At 35.6% G+C, this 25,189-nt stretch overlaps 1 protein-coding gene across 4 annotated transcripts in view; it reads right to left on the minus strand.

The window, feature by feature from the left end:
• Nucleotides 1-1,982: 1,982 nt before the first annotated feature.
• Nucleotides 1,983-25,189, minus strand: part of LOC127857590 (PMS1 protein homolog 1-like) — a 56,452-nt gene continuing 33,245 nt past the window's right edge. For 3 of the 4 annotated variants that reach the window (XM_052394066.1, XM_052394067.1, XM_052394068.1), the window contains 10 exons: nucleotides 24,917-25,054; nucleotides 15,926-16,805; nucleotides 15,134-15,282; nucleotides 12,831-12,927; nucleotides 11,429-11,616; nucleotides 9,357-9,508; nucleotides 8,341-8,529; nucleotides 5,741-5,852; nucleotides 3,861-4,034; nucleotides 1,983-3,574 (listed from right to left, as the gene is read on the minus strand). In XM_052394066.1, coding sequence (XP_052250026.1) covers nucleotides 3,389-3,574; nucleotides 3,861-4,034; nucleotides 5,741-5,852; nucleotides 8,341-8,529; nucleotides 9,357-9,508; nucleotides 11,429-11,616; nucleotides 12,831-12,927; nucleotides 15,134-15,282; nucleotides 15,926-16,805; nucleotides 24,917-25,054 — 2,265 coding nt within the window. In that variant the 3' untranslated portion in view covers nucleotides 1,983-3,388. Of the gene's footprint in view, nucleotides 3,575-3,860; nucleotides 4,035-5,740; nucleotides 5,853-8,115; nucleotides 8,197-8,340; nucleotides 8,530-9,356; nucleotides 9,509-11,428; nucleotides 11,617-12,830; nucleotides 12,928-15,133; nucleotides 15,283-15,925; nucleotides 16,806-24,916; nucleotides 25,055-25,189 lie in introns of those variants that run through there. The other variant, XR_008038513.1, reaches the window with a different exon arrangement.

The raw sequence follows: 25,189 nt of genomic DNA on the forward strand, positions 1-25,189 counted from the left end.
ATTTCGTGGATTTCAAAATTTTGGAGAAGACCTTCATAATCATTAAACTTTTGTTAAAACAACCAGAGTAATAACGAAGCATAATCTGCTAATCTGTGATGACAGCAAGATTTGAGGTTAATGTGCACTGAATCATGAAAGTGTTGCCGATAATTGTCGATAAGAGCGATAGTGGCGCACTTGTGGGTCCCTGCTTGCTCATTGCAATCAATGTTGTTTTGACAATATTTGCAATTCTCAGCGCAATCGGTCCCCTAGGAGTAACAATTTAGTAATAAAGTCCCCAAAATACACGTGTGAAAACCGTTATGTCTCTTTTAACTTTAATTGGCACTAATTGACATATGTGATAAATCTTCAAACTGTTAATTTGACGACGTCACGTAAACGAGAACAATCGTTGATGTATAGTTAAAATACAGTGCTTGATTTAAAAATATTATTACCCAAACACTTATCAAGAAAACAACATATTGTATAAACTAGCGTATCTCGATCAAATAATGTCTCTTTCAAAATGGTTGAAAACCGGAGCAGTTCAGACACGTTCTCCTACTATAGCAGGATTGCCTGACCCTTCAAAGGCTCAGTCTATGACTGAAACATTATTGACACAGGCCGCTAACGATTCAGTTGAAGAAATGGTCAATGGCCGTAAACACAAGCGTTGGGAGTAAAGTACATTCGGAAATGACCGATTTCGGATTAAATATGTATTACTAATCGTTGGTACTTGAATTCGTGGTTCAGCGGACCAACGAAATCCACGAAAATTCGTACCACACGAAATTTAATGGTTTTACAGTAAGAGCAGTTTTGCACATAGTAATACTATTTTAGATAATAAACACAATCATCGTTTACTCACTATGTTTTGAATTTTTCTTAAATATATTAGGATATTCAATTGGTATTAAATAGGATATAATAAAACTTGTTTACAAATAAGTGAATGTCTGTTGTGATGAACTTCACATTTAAGATATGGCATTGCTAGAAAGGCTCTTGTGAACACAGGACAGTCTTCTCAAATATCTTGCATTAAATTAAAGTTACAACTGAATGTTAAGCTCACAGCAAAAAAATCATATTCACCATGTTCCTAAATAAAGGGCATGTGAAAGATTGAAAGGAAAAAAGGTTGTAAGGTTGTTAACCCTTTATCACTTAGATACATATTTCGACGCATTTGTAGTTCCAAAGAAAGATACATTAAATACCTTTCTTACTAAATTCAAGTTTTAAAGGCTTTCTTTCTAACCCTTAGTTACTAATGAGCAGCAAACAGCTAAAAACCTGAACAGCTTGCATGTTACATGTACTCGCAGGCTGTTCTGGTTGCTGGTTGCAAAAGCCATTTTCACTTTGCTTCTTAGTGGGCAAGGGTTAAGAGTTTTGCACATAGCAATAGATAAAGTAACTTGCAGGCTGTTCTGATTTTATGCTCATCGCAAATGTCATTTTCACTTTTCTTCTTACTGGGGAAAGGGTTAATAAAACAGGCCCAAAGTCCTTGTGATTAAGAGGAACAGAGGAGTATTTGGATGGCTACTTTAGAATCAAGCAATGCAGGAGCATCATGGTATATCTATATCTATTATATGTTTTCCAATAACTTAATGCAACAAGAGCTGTGTTTGTGAAACACAATGCCTCCTAATGCACTTTGAAGCCGCATGGCAGCAATTTTAGAAAAAAAGACTTGACCTTGAAGGATGACCTTGACCTTTCACCACTCAAAATGTGCAGCTCCATGAGATACACATGCATGCAAAATATGAAGTTGCTATTTTCAATATTGCAAAAGTTATGACCAACCTTAACGTTTTGGGACAGACACACACATACAATGACAGACAGACAGGCCAAAAACATTATACCTCGATCATTCGATCCGGGGGCATAAAAAGTAAATACAATTTCAATTGCTCTTTTCAGACAGATAATCATTTACATTGGATATATAATCATCCAAATTGACAATGCTTTTCATATTTATTGTCTATTAACTTTCACAATGGAGAGGTCATTAACAATAATCATGCAGAACAAAACATACACAAATAAAATCTAAAATGATTTCCACACCATTACCAAGGCTTCTGAATGACAAGTGTGCAGACAGCTTGTGCAGTCAGTGACAAATGTAATGAGAAAGGTTTGTAAAATTGTGTATATTGAGAGCTTAGTAGATCTGCAATGCTTTACACTTTTAAATGTTTGACTAATGGCTTGTTGTGCACACGGTACAGTCCAGGGGCCTGCTTTCACTTCACTTCATCTGAGTGCACGCTTTCATGTGAAGAATCCCTTATGAACCTTAATCATTAAAAGCTGACAGCAGTGTATATTACACATACTGTATACAGTACAAAAGGGCTTCTTGACAAACAGCTAGTTCAGCCATGGGCCAGTTGTATTACAAACTCTACACCTGTATCAATTTCAGCACTGAATTAAGTGAGAGCAGTAGATCATAGTAAGAATCATTAAAATGAATCTTTAACAGTATGTCAATATTTTACATAGAATATTGCCCCTGATGTTAATGTATATAGCCCTACAGAAGGTCATCTTGTGCAACAGCTGAATAAGCAAGGCACCAGTGCATCAGAAAAAGCACATATGAGACATCAATTATCAACACTTTGTCAATTGAGAGCATGGTATATTGCCCATGCAGAACACAGTCCTACAGAAGAGGTTGTTGTGCAGACAGCTGGTTTAGTCAGTGTCCAATACATTAGAAATACCACATATGAATTACCAATCTTCAACACTTTGTCCATTGTGTGCATCACCCACGCAATATAAAGTCTAACAGAAGGGCTTGTTGTGCAGACAGTTGTTATAACGAGGTGCCAGTGCCTTAAGAATGCCACATTAAATGAAATTTCAATCTCCAACGCTGTGTCAACTGTGTGCAGGGTATATCACACAGGGTGTATACAGTCCTACAGAAGGGCTTTTTGTTCAGACATCTGGTTTAGCCAGAATCCAGCGCAATATGAATACCACATAAAAATTGTAGATTTTCAAAACTGTGTCAATGTTGAGCAGGGTATATCGGCACTGCTATATACAGTAGTAGAGAAGGGCTCCATGTTCAATACTGTAAATTGCCAGCAGGGTATATCGGCATGGCATTATACAGTAGTACAGAAAGGATCCATGTTCAACACTGTGTCATTTGTGAGCAGGGTTTATCAGCATGGCTATATAGAGTAGTACAGAAGGGCTGCATGTTCAACACTGTGTCAATGGTGAGCAGGGTATATCGGCACTGCTATATAGAGTAGTACAGAAGGGCTCCATGTTCAACACTGCATCATTTGTGAGCAGGGTATATCTGCACTGCTATATACAGTAGTACAGAAGGGCTCCATGTTCAACACTGTGTCAGCTGTGAGCAGGGTATATTTGCCATGCTGTATACAGTAGTACAGAAGGGTTTGTTGTGCAGACAGCTGGTACATTCCTGCCCCAGTACTCGCCCCATCTGTTCAAGCAGATCTTCCATGTCCTCACGGGTCCTATGCAGGCCTCGCTGTCGCATCATTCTCACTGCTTCACCCTGCAGACATACAGCAATCTGTGATATCCTCATTGTATTTATATGAACCGTGCTTTGTGAAAAGGGGGATTAATTCATATGCGTAAAGTGTCGTCCCAGATTAGCCTGTGCAGTCCGCACAGGCTTATTAGGGACGATACTTTCCTCTTTTATGATATTTTCGTTTAAAGGGGCCTTTTCATGTTAACCTAGATTTATTGGGCCAAAGTTTACAAATTTTTTAAGTAATTAATTTAACCATACACAAAGTTGTGAGCAATATCCATCCGAAAACAAATAATAGTACCTGTAGGTAGAATAGAACTTTCAATGGCCTGGCCTCATAAAGTGTCTTGGCTCCAGTGTTTTGAATAAGTTCGAGTATTTCTGCCAGGTCCTTAACCCCAAACATTGGCATACAGGTTGCCATAGCAACCAGCTCCATAGCAACAGACCCATCCATGTCAACATGGCACTTGACCTGAATGAGTGAGATACAATTTGAATAACTGTACTGTTTTTAGTTACTAAAACAAGGTTCTTTACCTGACTAAATTAGATACAATTTGTTTACCAGAGTACTGTTTTAGCAACTATTTATTAGTATAAGAAGAGTGTTCTCATACAAGCATGTCTAACGCCCTGTCAGCCTTTCGTCGGCTGTAGACAAGGACAACTAACTAATGAAAGTATGGATCATTGTCAGCTGTATACAAGGACAACTAACTTATGAAAGTATGGATCATTGTCAGCTGTATACAAGGACAACTAACTAATGAAAGTATGGATCATTGTCAGCTGTATACAAGCACAACTAACTAATGAAAGTATGGATCATTGTCAGCTGTATACAAGGACAACTAACTAATGAAAGTATGGATCATTGTCAGCTGTATACAAGGACAACTAACTAATGAAAGTATGGATCATTGTCAGCTGTATACAAGGACAACTTACTAATGAAAGTATGGATCATTGGGGAATAAAAGAGTGTTGTGCACATCTACAATTCAGAGCAATCATTAATAACATATTTGCAAGTTTTAATTTTATTGCTTGGAATGTGGACACAATTTGCTCCACATACTGATAACATTTGATATAGATGAACAAACCAACTGACCGGTCAACAGAGTGACTATATAACCAATAGAGAAAGAATATTGATATTGTGCTTTTAGGTAATCAAGTTTGGTAACTGTAAGAGAAAACAAGAGATGTGTTTGTCAGAAATACTATGTACCCTACTGCGCTGCTTTTAAGCCATATATTTGACATTTGACCTTGAAGGATGACCTTGACCTTTCACCACTTGAAATGTGCAGCTCCATGAGATACACATGCATGCCAAATATCAAGTTGCTATCTTCAATATTGCAAAAGTTATGGCAAATGTTAAAGTTTGACGCAAACAAACAAACACACAAACCAACAGACAGGGCAAATACAATATGTCCCCCACTATAGTGGTGGGGACATTAAAATGCTATCCTTGACAAGGTATCTAACTCATTTACATGTATGAGCAATTAACGCACAAATTAAACAATTAGCACAAAATATCGGTGTTACCCAAGAAATTCTAAAAGCATGAAATCTCTGTTGAAACCAAACAATGTTTTTACTGGCAAGTACGAAAATAAAAATAACACATTTTGGTTATGTTCACATACCATTGCGTTGCGTTGAATACAGGTTTATTAACTTAAATTTTCATTATACATATTGTTTTCCTACAGATAATGTTTAATGAATCAAAGCAGTTAAGACGTAGATTAATGTATTACTCCAATAATTTGTATGACATGGGTACCTGTAATCAGGTACGACACTTTCCTCTTTAATTGGATTTTCGGTTCAAAGAGAATTTCTTGCTTTTATGGAATATTTTGTTTGAACGAAGTCTCTTCTTAGCAAAAATCCAGTTTAAGCGGAAAGTGTCATACCTGATTAGAAAGTGCGGACTACACAGTCTTATCCCGGACGACACTTAATGAAAATGCACTTATACCATTTTTCCCAGTATGAGGCTCAAACACCTGCCTCCATTCCGTTACCTGCCTCCATTCTGTTACCTGCCTCCATTCTGTTACCTGCCTCCATTCTGTTACCTGCCTCCATTCCGTTACCTGCCTCCATTATGTTACCTGCCTCCATTCCGCTACCTACCTCCATTCCGTTACCTACCTCCATTCCGTTAGCTTTCAGCCTGGGATCGTCAATATACGTGTATGTCTGTGTAGTCTGATGTGGGACCAAGGATTTCAGGGTGGCATACAGCTGTGCATCTCCAATTGACCTGCAGACATACACACTGATTTTCATTATTTATTTTATGCTTTCCGCTTGTTTATAGAGAAGTATCATTGAATTAAAACCTATATTTCACTGTTTCAAACAGTGAACAAGGGCTGATTGTAAAACATGCATGCCCCCCATATGGGCTGTCAGTTGTAGTGGCAGCCATTGTGTGAATACATTTTTTGTCACTGTGACCTTGACCTTTTATCTAGTGACCTAAAAATCAATAGGGGTCATCTGCCAGTCATGATTAATGTACCTATGAAGTTTCATGATCCTAGGCCTAATTATTTTTGAGTTATCATCAGGAAACCATTTTACTGTATCGAGTCACTGTGACCTTGACCTTTGACCTAGTGACCTGAAAATCAATAGGGGTCATCTGCCAGTCATGATCAATGTACCTATGAAGTTTCATGATCCTAGGCGTAAGCATTCTTGAGTTATCATCCAGAAATCATTTTACTATTTCGAGTTACTGTGACCTTGACCTTTGACCAAGTGACCTGAAAATCAATAGGGTCATCTGCCAGTCATGATTAATGTACCTATGAAGTTTCATGATCCTAGGCCTAACATTTTGCTATTTCGAGTCACTTTGACCTTGACCTTTGACCTAGTGACCTGAAAATCAATAAGGGTCATCTGCGAGTCATGATCAATGTACCTACTAAGTTTCATGATCCTAGGCCTAAGCATTTTTGAGTTATCATCCGGAAACCATCTGGTGGACGGACCGACCGATCAACAGAGTGACATGTGCAAAACAATATACGCCCTCTTCTTCGATGGGGAGCATAAAAATAACAGTGAAAATTACCGATAATTTTCATTGTTTGACCAGAACTATTTTTACTATTTTTTAGATATCTTTTGTTTCCCCATTGTAACCCCCCAATGTTACCAAGGGCGATTAATCTGCACTGAATGTTTATAAAAACATACGGCTAATTAAGCTTCCCGTGAACATACATGTAATAACATTTCGTATCGCCAAGCGGGGAATTTTATTGTCTGTGATGGCAAACACACAAAATAATCACTTAAAAGCATGAAATAACAAGAGCACCGCCTTGCGGATGCAGACCGCTAATCTATTTTTCTTTTTTAAAGTGTAGGGACCTATCTCAATTTCAAACACAAAGGAGGGAGGGGTGGAATGGAGAGGGGTGTATAGTGTGGGGGTGTGGTCAATTATTACATAATCTTCCAAAAATGCAAAAAAAGGTAAAAAAAAAAAAAAAATTGGGGGGGGGGATTCTTGGGTGGGATGGTTGTTGGGTCAAGTCTATTGTGGTATGTCAGGTAAGAGTTGTTTTGTCAAAGTATCAATACAATTTAATCATAAATAAAAAAGTTATGGCAATTTTAGCAAAATTTTATAATTTGACCTTGAGAGTCAAGGTCATTCAAAGGTCAAGGTAATATTCAACTTGCCAGGTACAGTACCCTCATGATAGCATGCAAGTATTTGAAGTTTGAAAGCAATAGCTTTGATACTTTAGAAGTAAAGTAGATCTAAACACAAAATGTAACCATATATTCAAAGTTACTAAGTAAAAAAAGGGCCATAATTCCGTAAAAATGACAACCAGAGTTATGCAACTTGTCCTTTACTGTCCCCTTGTGATAGTTTGCGAGTGTTCCAAGTATGAAAGCAATATCTTTAATACTTTATGGGTAAAGTGGACCAATACACAAAACTTAACCAAATTTTAAAGTATAACGGGCCCATAATTCCCTCAAAATGCCAGTCAGAGTTACATAACTTTGCCTGCACAATCCCCTTATGATAGTTAGTAAGTGTTGCAAGTATGAAAGCAATAACTTTGAAACATTCCATATGATCATGACACAGAGTAATATAATTTTGTCAGATTGAAAATAATACATCAATTATCGTCTTTTTGTTGTCTACTCTGTGCATATAGATTTTATCAAAATTATTTTTGTCTTACTATTTTTATATGTATGTAATTTCCATGTAACAAATGTTACAAATTGATGTATTTGTAAACTGTAAAATGTATTTATAAAAAAATAGAATCAATGCAGCGTGGTCCTGAAAAACAAAATTCATGTCACAATAACTCTATGAATATAAATGAAATGTCAAATACTTGTCTAAGGAACTCACACAATTTAGGTTAATTTCTGTCAACCGTAAAAATCTATTTCCTACCAAATCCATTTTTTTTCACTCATAATTTTGAATAGCCCTTAAACAATTTAATTGTAAAAAATTACATTCTTATTCAAACCTTTCCCTTTTAGAAGCGAAGTGAAAATGGCTATAACTCGCAGTCTGTTCAGGTTTTATGCTGTTTGCTGCTCATCAGTATCTAAGGGTTTGAAATGAAGCCTTAAAAACTTGAATCTAGAAAGAAAGGTCATTAATTAAATTCAACTTATTAAGGACTTCCAATGCGTCAAAATACATATCTAAGCGGGAAAAGGTTTAGCCAATACGATATCAAGTAATTAACCTCTCATTCAAGCCGATGGGGTTCTCCAGTTGTGTGGAGGGTATCACATGGCTCTCCATAAGCTGGCGATGTAGCAAGGTCTCCTCTAGGCGACTGGGGTTCAGCAGCTCTATCTGATCACCATGGTAACACACCCAGCTGTGGTAGTACTTGAGGGGACCTACTAGAGTCAGGCCTCCCTTATGGGACCTGTTTAAAGAAGTTAACTCTTTAGTGCTGGAACCAAATTTTGAAGGCCTTTGCAAACAGTTTGGATCCAGATGAGACGCCACAGAACGTGGCGTCTCATCAGGATCCAAACTGTTTGCTATTCTGATAGTAATCTTTGAAAATAATCGAAGAAAATGCTAATTTAAGAAATTCAGCAGACGACATTTTAGCAGACGACAAATTTCCCAGCATGCAAAGGGTTATGTATACGAGCCTTGCTCTGGGAAAACAGGGTTTAATACTTGTACCTAAGTGTTGTCCCTGATTAGCCTGTGCAGTCTTCACAGGCTAATCAGGGACAACACTTTCCGCCTCAACTTGATTTTTGCTAAGAAGAGGCTTTCATTAAAGAAAAAATCATAAAAGCAGAAAGTGTCATCCCTTATTAGCCAGATCGAACTAAAGAGGCAAATCTGGGATGACATTTTACGCCCAAGCAGGCTAATCAGGGATGACACTTTACGCCCAAGCAGGCTAATCAGGGATGACACTTTACGCCCAAGCAGGCTAATCAGGGATGACACTTTATGCCCAAGCAATAAGCCCCATTTTCCAAGATTGAAATTCATGTGTTTTATGTTGTTATGTTGGTAAAGGATTAAGTTACCAAAAGTTCACTTCTTTTATACACTTTAATAACCCAACCTCACACTATGCAATTTATCAAAATCAATGTGTCTCAACTTAAAATATTGACCAGTCAAAATGAGGCACGTAACCCCACTCCAGACATTTATAGTCATTTAAATTAAGTTCTTGACAATACGCAAGGAAATAACAAAACTACTATATTTTTGTATAAATACTTTTGAGTCTGTGTACACCGTAGACCAGAGGCATATTTCTCTCGCAGCTGTTCCACAGAGAATGTCACCATCACAGACTTGACGGGGACATCACATTTCTTGGACCCTGCACTAGACAAGAGCTGGTCTTTGATAGACGGGAGTCCCTGAACCTGTCTCAATCAAAACAAAGATTTCGAATTTCTATAACCAAAATCGTGAACTGAAATTTCCAGGTTGGAAAGTTAAAATGCCAATTAATATGCGAGTCAAAATTTTTATACTTACATGCCAATACTTTTCTAGTTATACATGACAGAAAAATTACATGGACAGATGGACAGAAGAAGTTATTGATGTAAGGCTGAAAAGAAAGGGGCTTATCTAGATGTCCCTAATCTTATGATAGTGCCCTATTAAAGGGGCTTATCTAGATGTCCCTAATCTTATGATAGTGCCCTATTAAAGGGGCTTATCTAGATGTCCCTAATCTTATGATAGTGCCCTATTAAAGGGGCTTATCTAGATGTCCCTAATCTTATGATAGTGCCCTATTAAAGGGGCTTATCTAGATGTCCCTAATCTTATGATAGTGCCCTATTAAAGGGGCTTATCTAGATGTCACTAATCTTATGATAGTGCCCTATTAAAGGGGCTTATCTAGATGTCACTAATCTTATGATAGTGCCCTATTAAAGGGGCTTATCTAGATGTCACTAATCTTATGATAGTGCCCTATTAAAGGGGCTTATCTAGATGTCACTAATCTTATGATAGTGCCCTATTAAAGGGGCTTATCTAGATGTCACTAATCTTATGATAGTGCCCTATTAAAGGCGCTTATCTAGATGTCACTAATCTTATGATAGTGCCCTATTAAAGGGGCTTATCTAGATGTCCCTAATCTTATGATAGTGCCCTATTAAACTTTCATACTCAATACACAATATGTCAGCCTTATTTGACTAAAACCCAAATCATTAAACCACGCGTAAACCGTATTAAAATTAAACTTACTTACTTATTCATTACACCATATCCAGCTATTTTGAACTAATTTGCTTAATCATTAAATCATGACGCCATTAATGATTTCTATCTTGCTTAATTAGATCGCCATTTGTAAGCGGTGCACTAAGCATAAACATAAGAATCAATGTACAGCCAGTTCATTTTATACCAACATGTTTTGATGTACAACCAGTTCATTTTATACCAACATGTTTCGGTAACGTATGAAAAGGGAAAATTATTCCTCGACATTTATCATAATTTTATTGCAGATACAGTTGATTTTCCCTTTCCTGGATATCATGTGTTTTTTTTAAACAGAGAAGAATTGTTCCACATGGCGAGACCACAGTAACCTACAGCAGTGTTTTTTTTATGGCAATTTCGGGGCGGATATTCGGCCCATTCCCTTAAAAAAAAAGAGTATATATTTTCCCCAATTTTGTAGAAAAAATCCCCTCGAAGATTTAAAAAAAATATATATATATTTTTTTTTTTTAGAAACAACTGTCTTATGATAAATATATCTCAAATTTATTTCATAAACAACTCACAAAGTTTATTACTATAATAAGTAGGATTTTTTATTATTATAAAGAATTATATTAAATTAGTTTTTCCCAAATCAGTTGACTTTTCACATGAATTGGATTGTTTCCCAAAATGGCCAGGAATAGGCTGATGTTACATTGTATCTATATTGTGTCAATATTTGTTGATAAAAACATTTATATGTGGTCCATTTTATTGATAAAAAATGCTCAAATTTGCCATTTTATGGCTTGAAACAATCCCAATTAGACTCAAATTGATTGGCTTGGAAAACTGAGACTTTGCATGACGGCTGAACTGTCTGAAAGTAATGTTGAAAAAATCATTCACATATATATCAGAAAAAGGACTGAGACATTCAGCTGTGAATATTACATTCATACATACATGTGTATTCATATAATAAATATCATTACATATACAAGAGTGAATTTTTAATTTTCCCCTTTTCCTACATAACAACGCGTCTTTCCCCTTTCGACAGGCCCCGCCACCATATTCCCCTATAGGTGAAAAAAAACACTGCCTACAGGTTGCATTCTTCGGTCAGTTTTCTGCATGAGTTTCCTGCCAGCTGTCACCCTCTTCTGCAGCTCAGCAAGCTGTTTGCTGCCCCTCAGCTCAAAGTCCTGCCTCTCGACCGCTGTGAGGCCCTCCCACTGGGAACGCACCAGGCGAGATATCTTGTCAAAATCAGCCGACGGGTACTCTTCCACCACTACAAATCAATATGATACAAACACTTAACCCTTTCCCACTCAGAGGCAAAGTGAAAATTGCTATGTGCAAACAGCATAAAACCAGAACAGCCTGCGAGTAACTCGCAGCCTGTTCAGGTTTTATGCTGTTTGCTGCTCATCATCATCTAAGGGTTGGAAATAAAGCCTTTAAAACTGGAATGTAGTAAGAAAGGTCTTCAATTAAATGTAACTTTCTAAGGGACTACAAAGGGATATCTAAGTGGTAAAGGGGTATCTAAGTGGGAAAGGGTCATGTGTCAAAATACAATTGCAACTTCAGGAGATGAGACGTCCTATGGTGTCCAATACAACTACATGTCCCACTGTTGAGAGAACAGTATCAAAAACAATACCAAAGGCTTTTTTGGCTTGTTTTGTAGACATTATTTGCTCCTATTCCCAATTGCAAAAAGTATTTTGTTTTCCTGAATTCAGTCCCACAATTCCAAGTTGATGGTTTCGTATTGAGATGTTTTCAAATAGAGCTGTTAAGTGTAGAAATAAAGTGTTTTAACCCTCTACCACTTAGATATGTATTTTCACTAATTAGTAGTCCCTTTTAGAAAGTTATATTTAAGACCTTTCTTACTAGATTCAAGTTTTTAAGGCTTCATTTCCAAACCTTAGATACTGATGAGCAGCAAACAGCATAAAACCTGAACAGACTGCCAGTTACTCAGCATTCTGAGATTATTTTCCGTTTCATGAAAGTTTTATCAATATCAATTACCAAATTTCATCGGCGGAGGAAATATTCTCAAAACAGTGAGAAAATGCCCTTTCAGCATTGAACAAACCACTCACAATAATGAATGTAGAGAACCAGCTCTGCAGAGTTGACACTGTGAACCATTTCTTTCAAATTTATAATAACTGCTTTTAACCCTTTCAGTGCGGGAACCGAATTTTGAAGGCCTTTGCAAACAGTTTGGATCCAGATGAGACGCCACAGAACGTGGCGTCTCATCAGGATCCAAACAGTTTGCTATTGTGATAGTATGATTTAAAAAAAATCGAAGAAAATTCTAATTTTAGAAATTCAGCAGACGACATTTTAGCAGACGACAAATTTCCCAGCATGCAAAGGGTTAAATAAATATGCTATATCTGCAAACAATGCAAGAAGGCCAATAAATAGAAAAGAAAAGCTAAAGAAAATGTCAAATAAAATATTGTAATCTAATAAACTCACTTTTAGGTCTGATTTCTTTTGAGAAAGCCAGATATCCAATTGAGTTCTTGTTAGAAGGACTATCTCCAATGACATCATAGAGTTTGGGCTGGGAAAGCTACATGTATAATGATGGGACAGAAAACAAAGTACACACATAATTCATCAAATAACATTATTACATGATGTCTTATATAAATGATGATTAATTTTTTTTTGCCATTTCCTCGTCGAAAAAGAAATTTGCAATGTTTTAAACTGTTACCGGTGAATATCGAACTGTTGACCGGTCAACAGTTTGAACTGTTGCCCGCTGGAATAATGACGTCGTTTCGTCGAAAAAATGACGTCATTTTACAGTTAAACAGTCAAAATTATTTATTTTATCGATAAGTGTTGTGTGTAAATAAAAATTTAGTTTGCTGTTATTTCTATGTTGGAAATTTGATCAGGTAATAAAACACTTATTTCATGGATGCTTGGTGAACAGTCAAAACTGTTGTCCCTCGGTATCAGGGCTGACATTTGGAACTGTTGCAACAGTACCAAAGTCATCCCTGATACTTTGGGAAACAGTTTTGACTGTTCACCGCGCATCCATGAAATAAGTGTATATTGGATGCACAGAGAAATTTACACCAGTAATAAATCATTTGAAACACTGAACAAAATTAGCATTTAATCAATAATTTCAAAATAAAATTGTATGATTTGTTTCTTTTTACATTAATTTATTTGACATTTAAAACTCATGAAATGCTATCACTTTCACTGGTCAAACAGCTCAGTTATGACTCTTTACACAGTATTTCCCCAATGAGATGTGGCAACCTGTCAGATTGTGTAGCAAGTTGTGATAATTATGTAAACTGTAAATAATAAGAATTCTAAGCTGAATATGCTGCACAACTTTAGCAGTATTTAAAGTGGGATAATACAAATTCCATGGGGTTTTAGGTCTTTTTTTTGGCCAAAATTTGGCCCCATTTCCTATTTCAAAAAGTAATTGTTTTCCCTAATGACCAGCCGCATTCCCAAATTGGTGAAAAAACACTGTAACTTGCAAACACAGCTTTTTATAATAAACAACAATACATGCAAGAGTAGTGTAGTACTTTGTCAAACAAATTTGCTAAAACATGTTATAAAAAATTTAAGTTAAAAAGGATCACAGTTTTTAATTTATAATATATAACTAAACAAGAGATGTGCTTGTCAGAAACACAATGCCCCCTACTGTGCCGCTTTTATTTATTATTTTAATTTTATTATATCAAGTTAAAAATATTACTTCCCTTGTAAAAATGATCTGTACCTGCCAAATTATAAGTAAAAATTATCTCACTTTAAGGCTTGATACTTCCCTTGGATTTGTTTTTTTTTACCTTCAACCTTGAAGGATGACCTTGAGCTTTCATCACTCACAATGCGCAGCTTCATGAGATACACATGCATGCCAACTATCAAGTTTCTATCGTCAATATTGCAAAAGTTATGGCCAATGTTTAAGTTTTTGGACGGACGGACCAACAGACAGTTCAAATGCTATATCCCACCCTACTGGGGGCATAAAAATGTTACCATATCTGCCATAGTAACAACAAATACCTAAAATGCCCCATGTCTATAAAATGGAGCATAACTAACATAATTATAAAAGCAGGGTGATAAACATTCCACCTGCAAGACTTCATATCAAAAGGAACAATGCCTGCAAGTTGGAATGAATACATTTACAGAAGAAGCCCATGGTGACTGAATTAATTTGGGGGGGGAAGGGGGATACAAACTTGAACTTTTCAATACTGATGTGCTTTTACTTTGCAGCATAATCAAGAAATTATTTGTTTCGTCAAAAGTCGTATAACTTGCTTGTTTTTACATTTGCATTTTACTTAATTTTTACTTGCAATTTCTGGACCTACATCACACCATAAAGCTCATTGTTGCAGACCAAAGCACACTATTATTTTCCTTCAGTTGTGGCAGAATTTAGATCTATTTATATTTTAAAACAAGAGCTGTCTCCATCGGAAGACATATGTCCCCAAAAAATGCTTTTTTCGAAACCTAAATGCAGATTACAAAACTCAAACGCGGACCCTTAGTTCAAGGTCAAAGGGGTCAAAACTTGTGTGCGTATGGAAAGGCCTTGTCCATATACACATGCATACCAAATATGAATCTTACATCTGAAGAAACATAGAAGTTATGAGCATTTTTCAAAACCTAGACGCAAAAGTGTGACGGAAAGACAGACGGATAGAGACAGACGGACAGTGTGATCACTATATGCCCTCCTTCGGGGACATAAAAAAGCAAACCTCATCCATGGCTTTCTTTTTGGCAGGTGGTGAAACTAGTCCAAGACTGTCAATATCACAGAGTTGTCTTTTCTTTCCTACTTGATCCAGTCTTGACAGAAGCTTAACTGGCTGCAGGGTTTCACCCGTGGGGTTTCTCTCTGAGACACCTGCAATCAACAGAATTTAAATGGGCCATGCTCTGTGAGAAAGGGGTTTAATTCATGTGGGTAAAGTGTCGTCCCAGATTAGCCTGTGCACTAACCTGTAAACTAGTGTTTTGCTTAGAAGAGACTTTCTGTAAACAAAAAATACCATGCATGTGGAAAGTGTCGTCCCTGATAAGCCTGTGCAGACTGCACAGGCTAATATGGGACAACACTTTACGCACATGCATTAAACCCCTTTTCACAGAGCACGGCCCATTTGTGCAGCATTCAAAGTTTATAAGTACCGCAAACCAAAGTATAATTAAAAAGTTTAAACTAGTCATTAAACCTAACTCCAGAGAAATAAGTATTTCATGGCATTCCACAGAACGTGGCGTCTCATCAGGATCCAAACTAATTGCTATTCTGATAGTATTCTTTGAAAAAAAATCGAAGAAAATGCCAATTTTTGAAATTTAGCAGACAACATTTTAGCAGACGACAAATTTCCCAGCATGCAAAGGGTTAACAACATGTATATTGTTTGCACTACAATTGGCATATGTTGCACTGTGTTATTTTTTCCAGTATCATACAAATGTGGGTGCTTATAACAACACACTTATGATAATTCTGAAATGCATTAGCCCAACAGTGATATTACCTTTACTCCAGTTTAAAGCAACCCCTTCAGTGACTCTCATGTCACTTTCAACTCTATCTGGCTCAGCTTCATATCTCTCTCTATTGCTCAGTGACGCAGTTAATGGCATGTTAGCAAGCAAGGCGTCCGATTCATTCAAACTATTGCCAGGACATTTCAGGATTTCACCATTTAAGGAACCCTCAGCCTGGGTTTGGAGAATTTCTTCGAGATCTTCATCAAGAATGTCAAATGTTACATTTTCTACTTGTGTGAAACAATTTAAAACCTCTTCAGGTTCATTGTTAAACATTGTACAATTGTCATCAATTTTCTTCTTTTCATTATGATTTACTGTGTGAACTTCATTACATGTAGTTCTGTCAGCATTCGTACAATTCATATTCTTATGCAAATCAGTCTCATGCACTTGTGATCTTCCATGAGTGTCTTTGCTCTTATCATAACCATGATTCGTACCTAAAAATTCATCTAATGCTTCTAATGCATCTTGTTTAATGTTTTCCTTGTCTGCTGAAGAATCATTCACACGATGATACTCAATATTAACAGAGTTCCTCTCTAAGGCACTGATGTTTTCACAAGGTATCCTCTGTTGTTTGAGCTCTGATTTTGAGCCGATACTCTTTGTCAAATCATAATGCTGAGCTGTATTGTTTGAAATCACGCGCGAACCCAATCTTACAGCTTGGGAATCTTTATGTTTGTCATCACCAGAGTCAAAACTGTTGACAAAATCACTGGACAGGTCAGCAGAATCTGATAACCCAGACGCGTCCAATGAGCTAAATACTTTCTCTGACACCTTTGCATGCTTGTCCGATGCAACTGGACCATACACACTTTCTAACAGAGACTTGAGTAGGGAAATAACCTCTTCCTAAAAATGAATGACAAGTAGGCGTCTTAAATTTTAAATTGGAATCCAGTTTCATGGTACAAAATAAGGTCAGAAAGGGTTAACATTAAACCATGCATAACAGCAGCAGAAAGCATTAATAAGAGCTGTACCTACATGTAAACTCTACTTCCACATTGATAGTATGCTCTTATAATCTATATTTTCTGTCAGTTTCCTGATACAATAACCACAAAAACATATCTGAAGGTGAATATATGTAGTAATTTTACAGTATATGTAAACTTAAAGCTGAAATTGTTAGAATTAAAAAATGACTGTGCTAAGAAACTAGATTATAAAATATTAAACAATTAATTAAGTTGAATTTAATTATATCTGGAGTGTTCCGAGATTTTTGGTCAAATATGGGTACGTGGACAAAACTGACTTATTTACATTTTCAGAAAGCTCCATGTTTGGTGCACACAGTAAAATTAAGATGTTTGCAAAATTTATCAGTTAAAGGTTAAAATGTCTGATTTAGAAATGCATATTAAAACACAAAAATAAACATTTCAAATTCTTGATTTATTTTCATGTTAATAAATTATGTTAATAGATTTTTAATAAGTCTTCAAGTGCATGAATAAATCAGTAACATATGGTTTTATAATATGATATACTTAATTCCTTAATACTTCTCAAGAATTTGAAAAAAGTATAAACATTATAAAGTGTTTATTGGTTACCATGGAAACACCTTAAATAATTCAAACTATTGAAATTTTTTGTATGAAATGCACTTTTTAACAGTTGCTTGTTTAATAAATGATATATTGAATCAAACATTCTTCCATACCAAATGCTGATACAAAGTTTTAGTGTCTATCTCAATAGATATAGACTCTTGTGGTTATTTGCGCTAAATTCGTTTGCAGTACATTTGGATCTGATAAGATTACCTACAACTAGCAAATTTTAACAAATTAAATGACACTGCAAAATATGTCTTACAAACTGTACCATATTTCAAAATTTGAATCTACTGTTTTCCAAAAATCATCAGTGATTGTTTACAAAGAATCTCAATGTTTTAATTGTACTGTAACCAAGGAAACCAAGATCTATACCCAACATTATTTACTTGAAAGAAGTGAAAATAAAATGAAAGAGGTGGACAAATAAAATAATGTATTTAAAAGACTTGAACATTAAATATTATGTTCATTTAACCTTGTAAAAAACAAAAAAAACAAACAATGTAATTACAAATTGCACTTTTAAATCTCTTAGCAATTCAGATTTAATTGTAATTCAAATATTATATACATCTTTAAAGAATTAAAACAGATCCCATTTAGTTAAGTGCATACATAGAAAAACACATTGTTCTCAGATTTGTTCAATGTTCATTTAATTGTACAATTAATTTACACATGGCTATCTTAAAACCTATTAAACGACAATAAATTCAGGAATCATCAATTTTTAAGTGTTATTTGCATGGAAATGATCACAACTTTGTGGTCACCATGTTTACCATTGTAAAAATTAAAATGCATACAGTTGTTTTAAGTTGACATATAATGCTAGAATGGAATTAAAATTATAAAAACTGCATAATAAAATTCGTATAGGTAAAATGTCTTAAACATTCAAACATATTCCATAAATATGAGTGAGGTCCTGAGACAATTAACTCTTAAATCTACAATTGTTGCAGCACATCATGATAGACTGCTCATGATTTGAAAATATTACAGCAACTAGTTGTACTATGAGTTATCAGTCACATATTGTTGGCATTGCTACATCTGCAAGTGGGATAGACAGGAATAGTTCCTTTTGCACAGCATTCTTATTCTTCCTCTTATAGCAGAGGCATTGAGCAGAGAGGCTTAGTGTTTCCTGTTGGATTGGTATACAATAGGTTACGAAACTTCTTCCCAAGAAGGTCAAGTATTCCTTCTGCACATTGAACCTGTCTGGCTTTTCATCCTCCAGCTGGCATGTCTGATATTATTCTGTTTCCTGTTGGACTGGTATACAATAGGTTATGAAACTTCTTCCCAAGAAGGTCAAGTATTCCTTCTGCACATTGACCCTGTCTGGCTTTTCATCCTCCAACTGGCATGTCTGATATTATTCTGTTTCCTGTTAGACTGGTATACAATAGGTTATGAAACTTCTTCCCAAGAAGGTCAAGTATTCCTTGACATCTTCTGCACATTGATCCTGTCTGGCATTTTATCTTCCAGCTGGCATGTCTGATATTATTCTGTGTAAAACAAAAATGAGATTTAATCAGTTTTCATGAAATCAAGCAAATTGAGGCCACAATGTTGCTCAATGGCAACATAAAATTTTAATTGCACTTTCCCTTTTATACAGTGAGTGAAACACTGTGTATAGGGGAATTTCCTGATAGGAATTTCTCCAAAACAAAACTGTGATTTTTTTAAAACAAATTTAGGTGAGAAATAAAAAAAAATAAGTGATGGAATTTCCCAATCAATTATAATAAAACAAATAACAACTTCATTTATTAACTTAATGTAAACCAAATATAAGGAACTGGAAAATGTCAGGGTCGCCATTTTTACTTTCGTTTTCAGTTGTAAATATGTTGTTTTTTTGTAAATATTTTGGACATTTAACATAACAAGATATGCGTTTGTCAGAAACACAATGCCTCCTGTTGCGCCGCTTTTAAATAAAATTTCAATCTATCAATTGGCAGGTTTAGAAATTATCTCCCTTTTAAAGGTTATTACTTCCCTTGGATTGTATTTTTTTACTTTTGACCTTGAAGGATGACCTTGACCTTTCACCACGCAAAATGTGCAGCTTCATGAGATACACATGCATGCCAAATATGAAGTTGCTATCTTCAATATTGCAAAAGTTATGGTCAATGTTAAAGTTTTCGGACGTACGGACAGACGGACAGACTGACGGACAGTTCGACTGCTATATGCCACCCTACCCGGGGCATAAAAAGTGAATTTGATTAAAAGAATAACACCTACCTTTTCAAAGATGAGTTCAATCAAAACATTATTATTAGCATCGAGCTGAAATTGGTATCAATATATGTTGAAAAATTGTGCATGGCTGTAAATATTCAGTGGCCGACTTAAAGGGAAAAAGGTAAAAGGGAAGTAATAACTCAGCTCATTGACATTAAAAGGTCAAAATCAACTATTTGTTTGCTAAAAAATTCTTTCAAGTACTAGTCTTTGCCAATATTTATATTACTTAAATTAGATAAATGGTAAAATCACAGAAAACCATAAGCAATTTATTATACAAAATTCAGCGCAAGTTTAGCGACGTCATTGCAAATGAGTTTTCTCATAATGACGCTTGCCAAATTAGTACCAAAAGTCTCAGAACACAACACATAAATAAAGTCAGAAATTAAGGTCTGCATGTAAGCTACCAGTACACAAAATTGAAGCACGAAACCACCATCCAAACTTAAGTGAAAGAGTAGAAACCATTTTCTTTTTGTTGTAACAGTAACCTGAACCCACTGACCCAAAATGCAATTTGTCACTTGGCAACCTTTCTACTTGATCAGTCTCATACCTTCATACATACACACTTTCAGTACAAAATCCCCATCCTAACTGAAGTTATTGAATATCAAACATTTTATCAATATTAAGCAACATTGACTTTGATGTAAACCATATTAACCCTTTCCCCCATATTAGAAGCAAAGTGAAAATGGCTTTTGCAACCAGCATAAAACCAGAACAGCCTGCAAGTAACTCGCAGTCTGTTCATGTTTTATGCTGTTTACTGTTCCTCAGTATGTAAGGGCTGGAAATAAAGCCTTTAAAATTTGCATCTAGGAAGAAAGCCTAAGGTCTTTACTTAAATTGAACTTTCTAAAAGACTACAAATGCATCAGAAACGTATCTAAGTGGTAAAGGGTTAAACATTCATAGGCCTGCATGTCAGCTACAGATAGCGGTTGTTGCTGCATGCAAACCCTAACATGATTTTCCAAATTAGAAAAAGTACAATAACATGGGCTGTTTGTAAAACATGCATGCCCCCCATATGGGCTGTCAGTTGTAGTGGCAGCCATTGTGTGATTACGTTTTTTGTCACTGTGACCTTGACCTAGTGACCTTAAAATCAATAGGGGTCATCTGCCAGTCATGATCAATGTCCCTATGACGTTTCATGATCCTAGGCGAAAGCATTCTTGAGTTATCATCCGGAAACTGTTTTACTGTTTCAAGTCACTGTGACCTTGACCTTTGACCTAGTGACCTGAAAATCTATAGGGGTCATCTGCCAGTCATGATCAATATACCTATGAAACTTCATGATCCTAGGCGTAAGTTTTGTTGAGTTATCATCCTGAAACCATTTTACTATTTCGAGTCACTGTGACCTTGGACCTAGTGACCTGAAAATCAATAGGGGTCATCTGCGAGTCATGATCAATGTACCTACGAAGTTTCATGAACCTAGGCGTAAGTGTTCTTGAGTTATCATCCGAAAACCATCTGGTGGGGACAGAGACCCCACCACACCAGTACATAATAAAAGACGATTGTCAAGTAATATAAGTCCCCTACCGGCTCCACCATTGTAAGAAATTCCAGATTTTTTTATATAATATTTGTTGCCATAGCAACCAAATTTTTTTATTTAAGAACAAACTGAAATGACGTGCATAATGTCCATATTGCCATCTATCCGTGTGTCAAGTTTCATGAAAAAATATTAAGAACTCTAAAAGTTATTGCAGGATCCAGAAAACCACCATTTCAGCAGTATTTCTAGTCTATTTGTTGCCATAGCAACCAGAATTTTTGACGTCGGAACGAAATGAAATGACGTGAATAATGTCCATATTGCCATCTATCCATGTTTCAAGTTACATGAAAAAATATTAAGAACTTTAAAAGTAATCGCAGGATCCAGAAAACCACCATTTTCAGCAGAATGTCTTGTCTATTTGTTGCCATAGCAACCAGAATTTTTTACGTCGGAACGAAATGACATGCATGCATAATGCCCATATAGCCATCTATCCATGTTTCAAGTTTCATGAAAAAATATTAAGAACTTTAAAGTTATCGCAGGATCCAAAAAAAACACCATTTTCAGCAGTATTTCTAGTCTATTTGTTGCCATAGCAACCATAATTTTTGACGTAGGAACGAAATGAAATGACGTGCATAATGTCCATATTGCCATCTATCCATGTTCCAAGTTTCATGAAAAAATATTAAGAACTTTTAAAGTGATCGCAGGATCCAGAAAAGTGTGACGGACCGACGGACGGAGACAAATCCATAAGTCCCCTCCGGTGAAACCGGTAGGGGACTAATAATCTGCAAATGTGGTCCTAAACTGCATCCAAGAACGAGTCACTGTGACCTTGACCTTTGACCTAGTGACCTCAAAATCAATAGGGGTCATCTGCCAGTCATGATCAATGTACCTATGAAGATTCATGATCCTAGGCGTAAGCGTTCTTGAATTATCATCCGGAAACCATCTGGTGGACGGACATACGGATGGACGGAACAACATGTGCAAAACAATATACCATCCCCTTCTTCGAAGGGGGGCATAAAAAGCATAATTCTGCTAAATTTCAGCTCAAAGTTATGGGCCTTGGTGGGAGACCTCACATTATGATATTAATGACTAACATGAGTTTAAATTGAATATCTGTAGTAGCAATAGAGATATGTACTTGTTGCATATACACACTGTAGTAGCAATAGAGATATGTACTTGTTGCATATACACACTGTAGTAGCAATAGAGATATGTACTTGTTGCATATACACACTGTAGTAGCAATAGAGATATGTACTTGTTGCATATACACACTGCAGTAGCAATAGAGATATGTACTTGTTGCATATACACACTGCAGTAGCAATAGAGATATGTACTTGTTGCATATACACACTGCAGTAGCAATAGAGATATGTACTTGTTGCATATACACACTGTAGTAGCAATAGAGATATGTACTTGTTGCATATACACACTGTAGTAGCAATAGAGATATGTATTTGTTGCATATACACACTGTAGTAGCAATAGAGATATGTACTTGTTGCATATACACACTGTAGTAGCAATAGAGATATGTACTTGTTGCATATACACACTGTTAGTAGCAATAGAGATATGTACTTGTTGCATATACACACTGCAGTAGCAATAGAGATATGTACTTGTTGCATATACACACTGTAGTAGCAATAGAGATATGTACTTGTTGCATATACACACTATAGTAGCAATAGAGATATGTACTTGTTGCATATATACTGTAGTAGCAATAGAGATATGTACTTGTTGCATATACACACTGTAGTAGCAATAGAGATATGTACTTGTTGCATATACACACTGTAGTAGCAATAGAGATATGTACTTGTTGCATATACACACTGTAGTAGCAATAGAGATATGTACTTGTTGCATATACACACTGTAGTAGCAATAGAGATATGTACTTGTTGCATATACACACTGTTAGTAGCAATAGAGATATGTACTTGTTGCATATACACACTGCAGTAGCAATAGAGATATGTACTTGTTGCATATACACACTGTAGTAGCAATAGAGATATGTACTTGTTGCATATACACACTATAGTAGCAAAAGAGATATGTACTTGTTGCATATACACACTGTAGTAGCAATAGAGATATGTACTTGTTGCATATACACACTGTAGTAGCAATAGAGATATGTACTTGTTGCATATACACACTGTTAGTAGCAATAGAGATATGTACTTGTTGCATATACACACTGCAGTAGCAATAGAGATATGTACTTGTTGCATATACACACTGTAGTAGCAATAGAGATATGTACTTGTTGCATATACACACTGTAGTAGCAAAAGAGATATGTACTTGTTGCATATACACACTGTACTGTAGTAGTAAAAGAGATATGTACTTGTTGCATGTACACACTGTATATTATGAACATAAATTTCAACTTGCACGCAAAACTGCACCTCACTTTTCTAGGTACAATGGGGAGCATAATCATGCGTAAAGGCTGGTCAAACTTATAGGTCAAGGTCAGTGACTGCTTATACAGAACACTGAACACATATGTTTAATTTTATGTCAATATCTGTAGTGGTCATAGAGATATGAAAATGTTGCATTCAAAAGATAACCTTCTAAGTAAGAAAGGGGTACAATTCTTCAAAATTGCAGGTCAAAGTTAAGGAATTTGTTGAGTGACCTTGTATGATGATCCCAAAGACATGGTTGAAGTTTTAATTGAATACCTGTAGTAGTTACAGAGATAAACACTTGTTTCATACAAACTTCACCCTGAATGTCAACTTGCAAATGAATCACAACCACATTTTTAAAATTATAAATTGTTGCATAATCCTGCGCAAAAGCTTAACCCCAATATATGGGTGAGCAGTTTAGCAGGCAATTTCCAAGGAATCGTCTAGCTTTTTAATGGCACATGACAAAACTTTCATTCAAATAATTAGAGATAGAGATATTTGTTCAAGTCAGTGTAAGATCGTTTATTATATCATGAGTGATCATAGAAAATACTATTTTTCTATGATCACGAGTGAAATAACAAACGATCTTACACTGACATGAACACATTTTCTGTTTCTTTTATGCCCCTTTTTCAAGAAAAATAATTAACACCTGTTTCTCTTCTGCCGAAAAGTTACCTTTTCTTCCGTGGAATGCCTCAATACACAAAATGACGTCATAAATCCAGCGAAATTATTTAGTTTCACTCTTTTAAAATGTAAATAAACGGTGAAAAAAAAGACAATTTGTTGGATTCGATGGTATATCTATTTGAATTCACTCATGATTATAAAAAATACATAGTAAATCTTCATATTATAATCTAATAATAGAAAAAGTAGTTCCGAAAATTTGCTATTTTCACCGGTGAAAATAACAATTTGATTATTTTCACTGCTGTTATTTCACTGCAGAAATTTCATATTTTATCATTAGGTATAAAAGAACAAGAGTTAATAGAATAATTATTATCAAGTTAAAGAAAATTTTAACATATAGTCTCCAATATATGGCCTTCCTTAAAAGATTCTGCATCTTTGTTGAAAGAAAAAGGCTATCATTGTTACCTGATGATGTAGCATGACTTTTGTCTTGTTAGGATCCACATTGACGTCCACATCTTTGCAAGGCAAGGTCACATGTATGTAGTACACAGGATGTCGGCCCTCACAAGGCACACTGTGGCAGTAGTACTCACGAACAACCTTAACAGTAAACATGGTATGCTTTTTTTTCTTTTTTTAAACATAAAAAGATCAATGATAGACAATTTATTTATAATAATTATAATAATATAGTATGTGTATAAAACCCTGTTCCTATTTTATTTCATTTTTAAA

The sequence above is a fragment of the Dreissena polymorpha genome, chromosome 14, assembly GCF_020536995.1.
Source record: "Dreissena polymorpha isolate Duluth1 chromosome 14, UMN_Dpol_1.0, whole genome shotgun sequence".
NCBI classification, from domain to species: Eukaryota; Metazoa; Mollusca; class Bivalvia; order Myida; family Dreissenidae; genus Dreissena; species Dreissena polymorpha.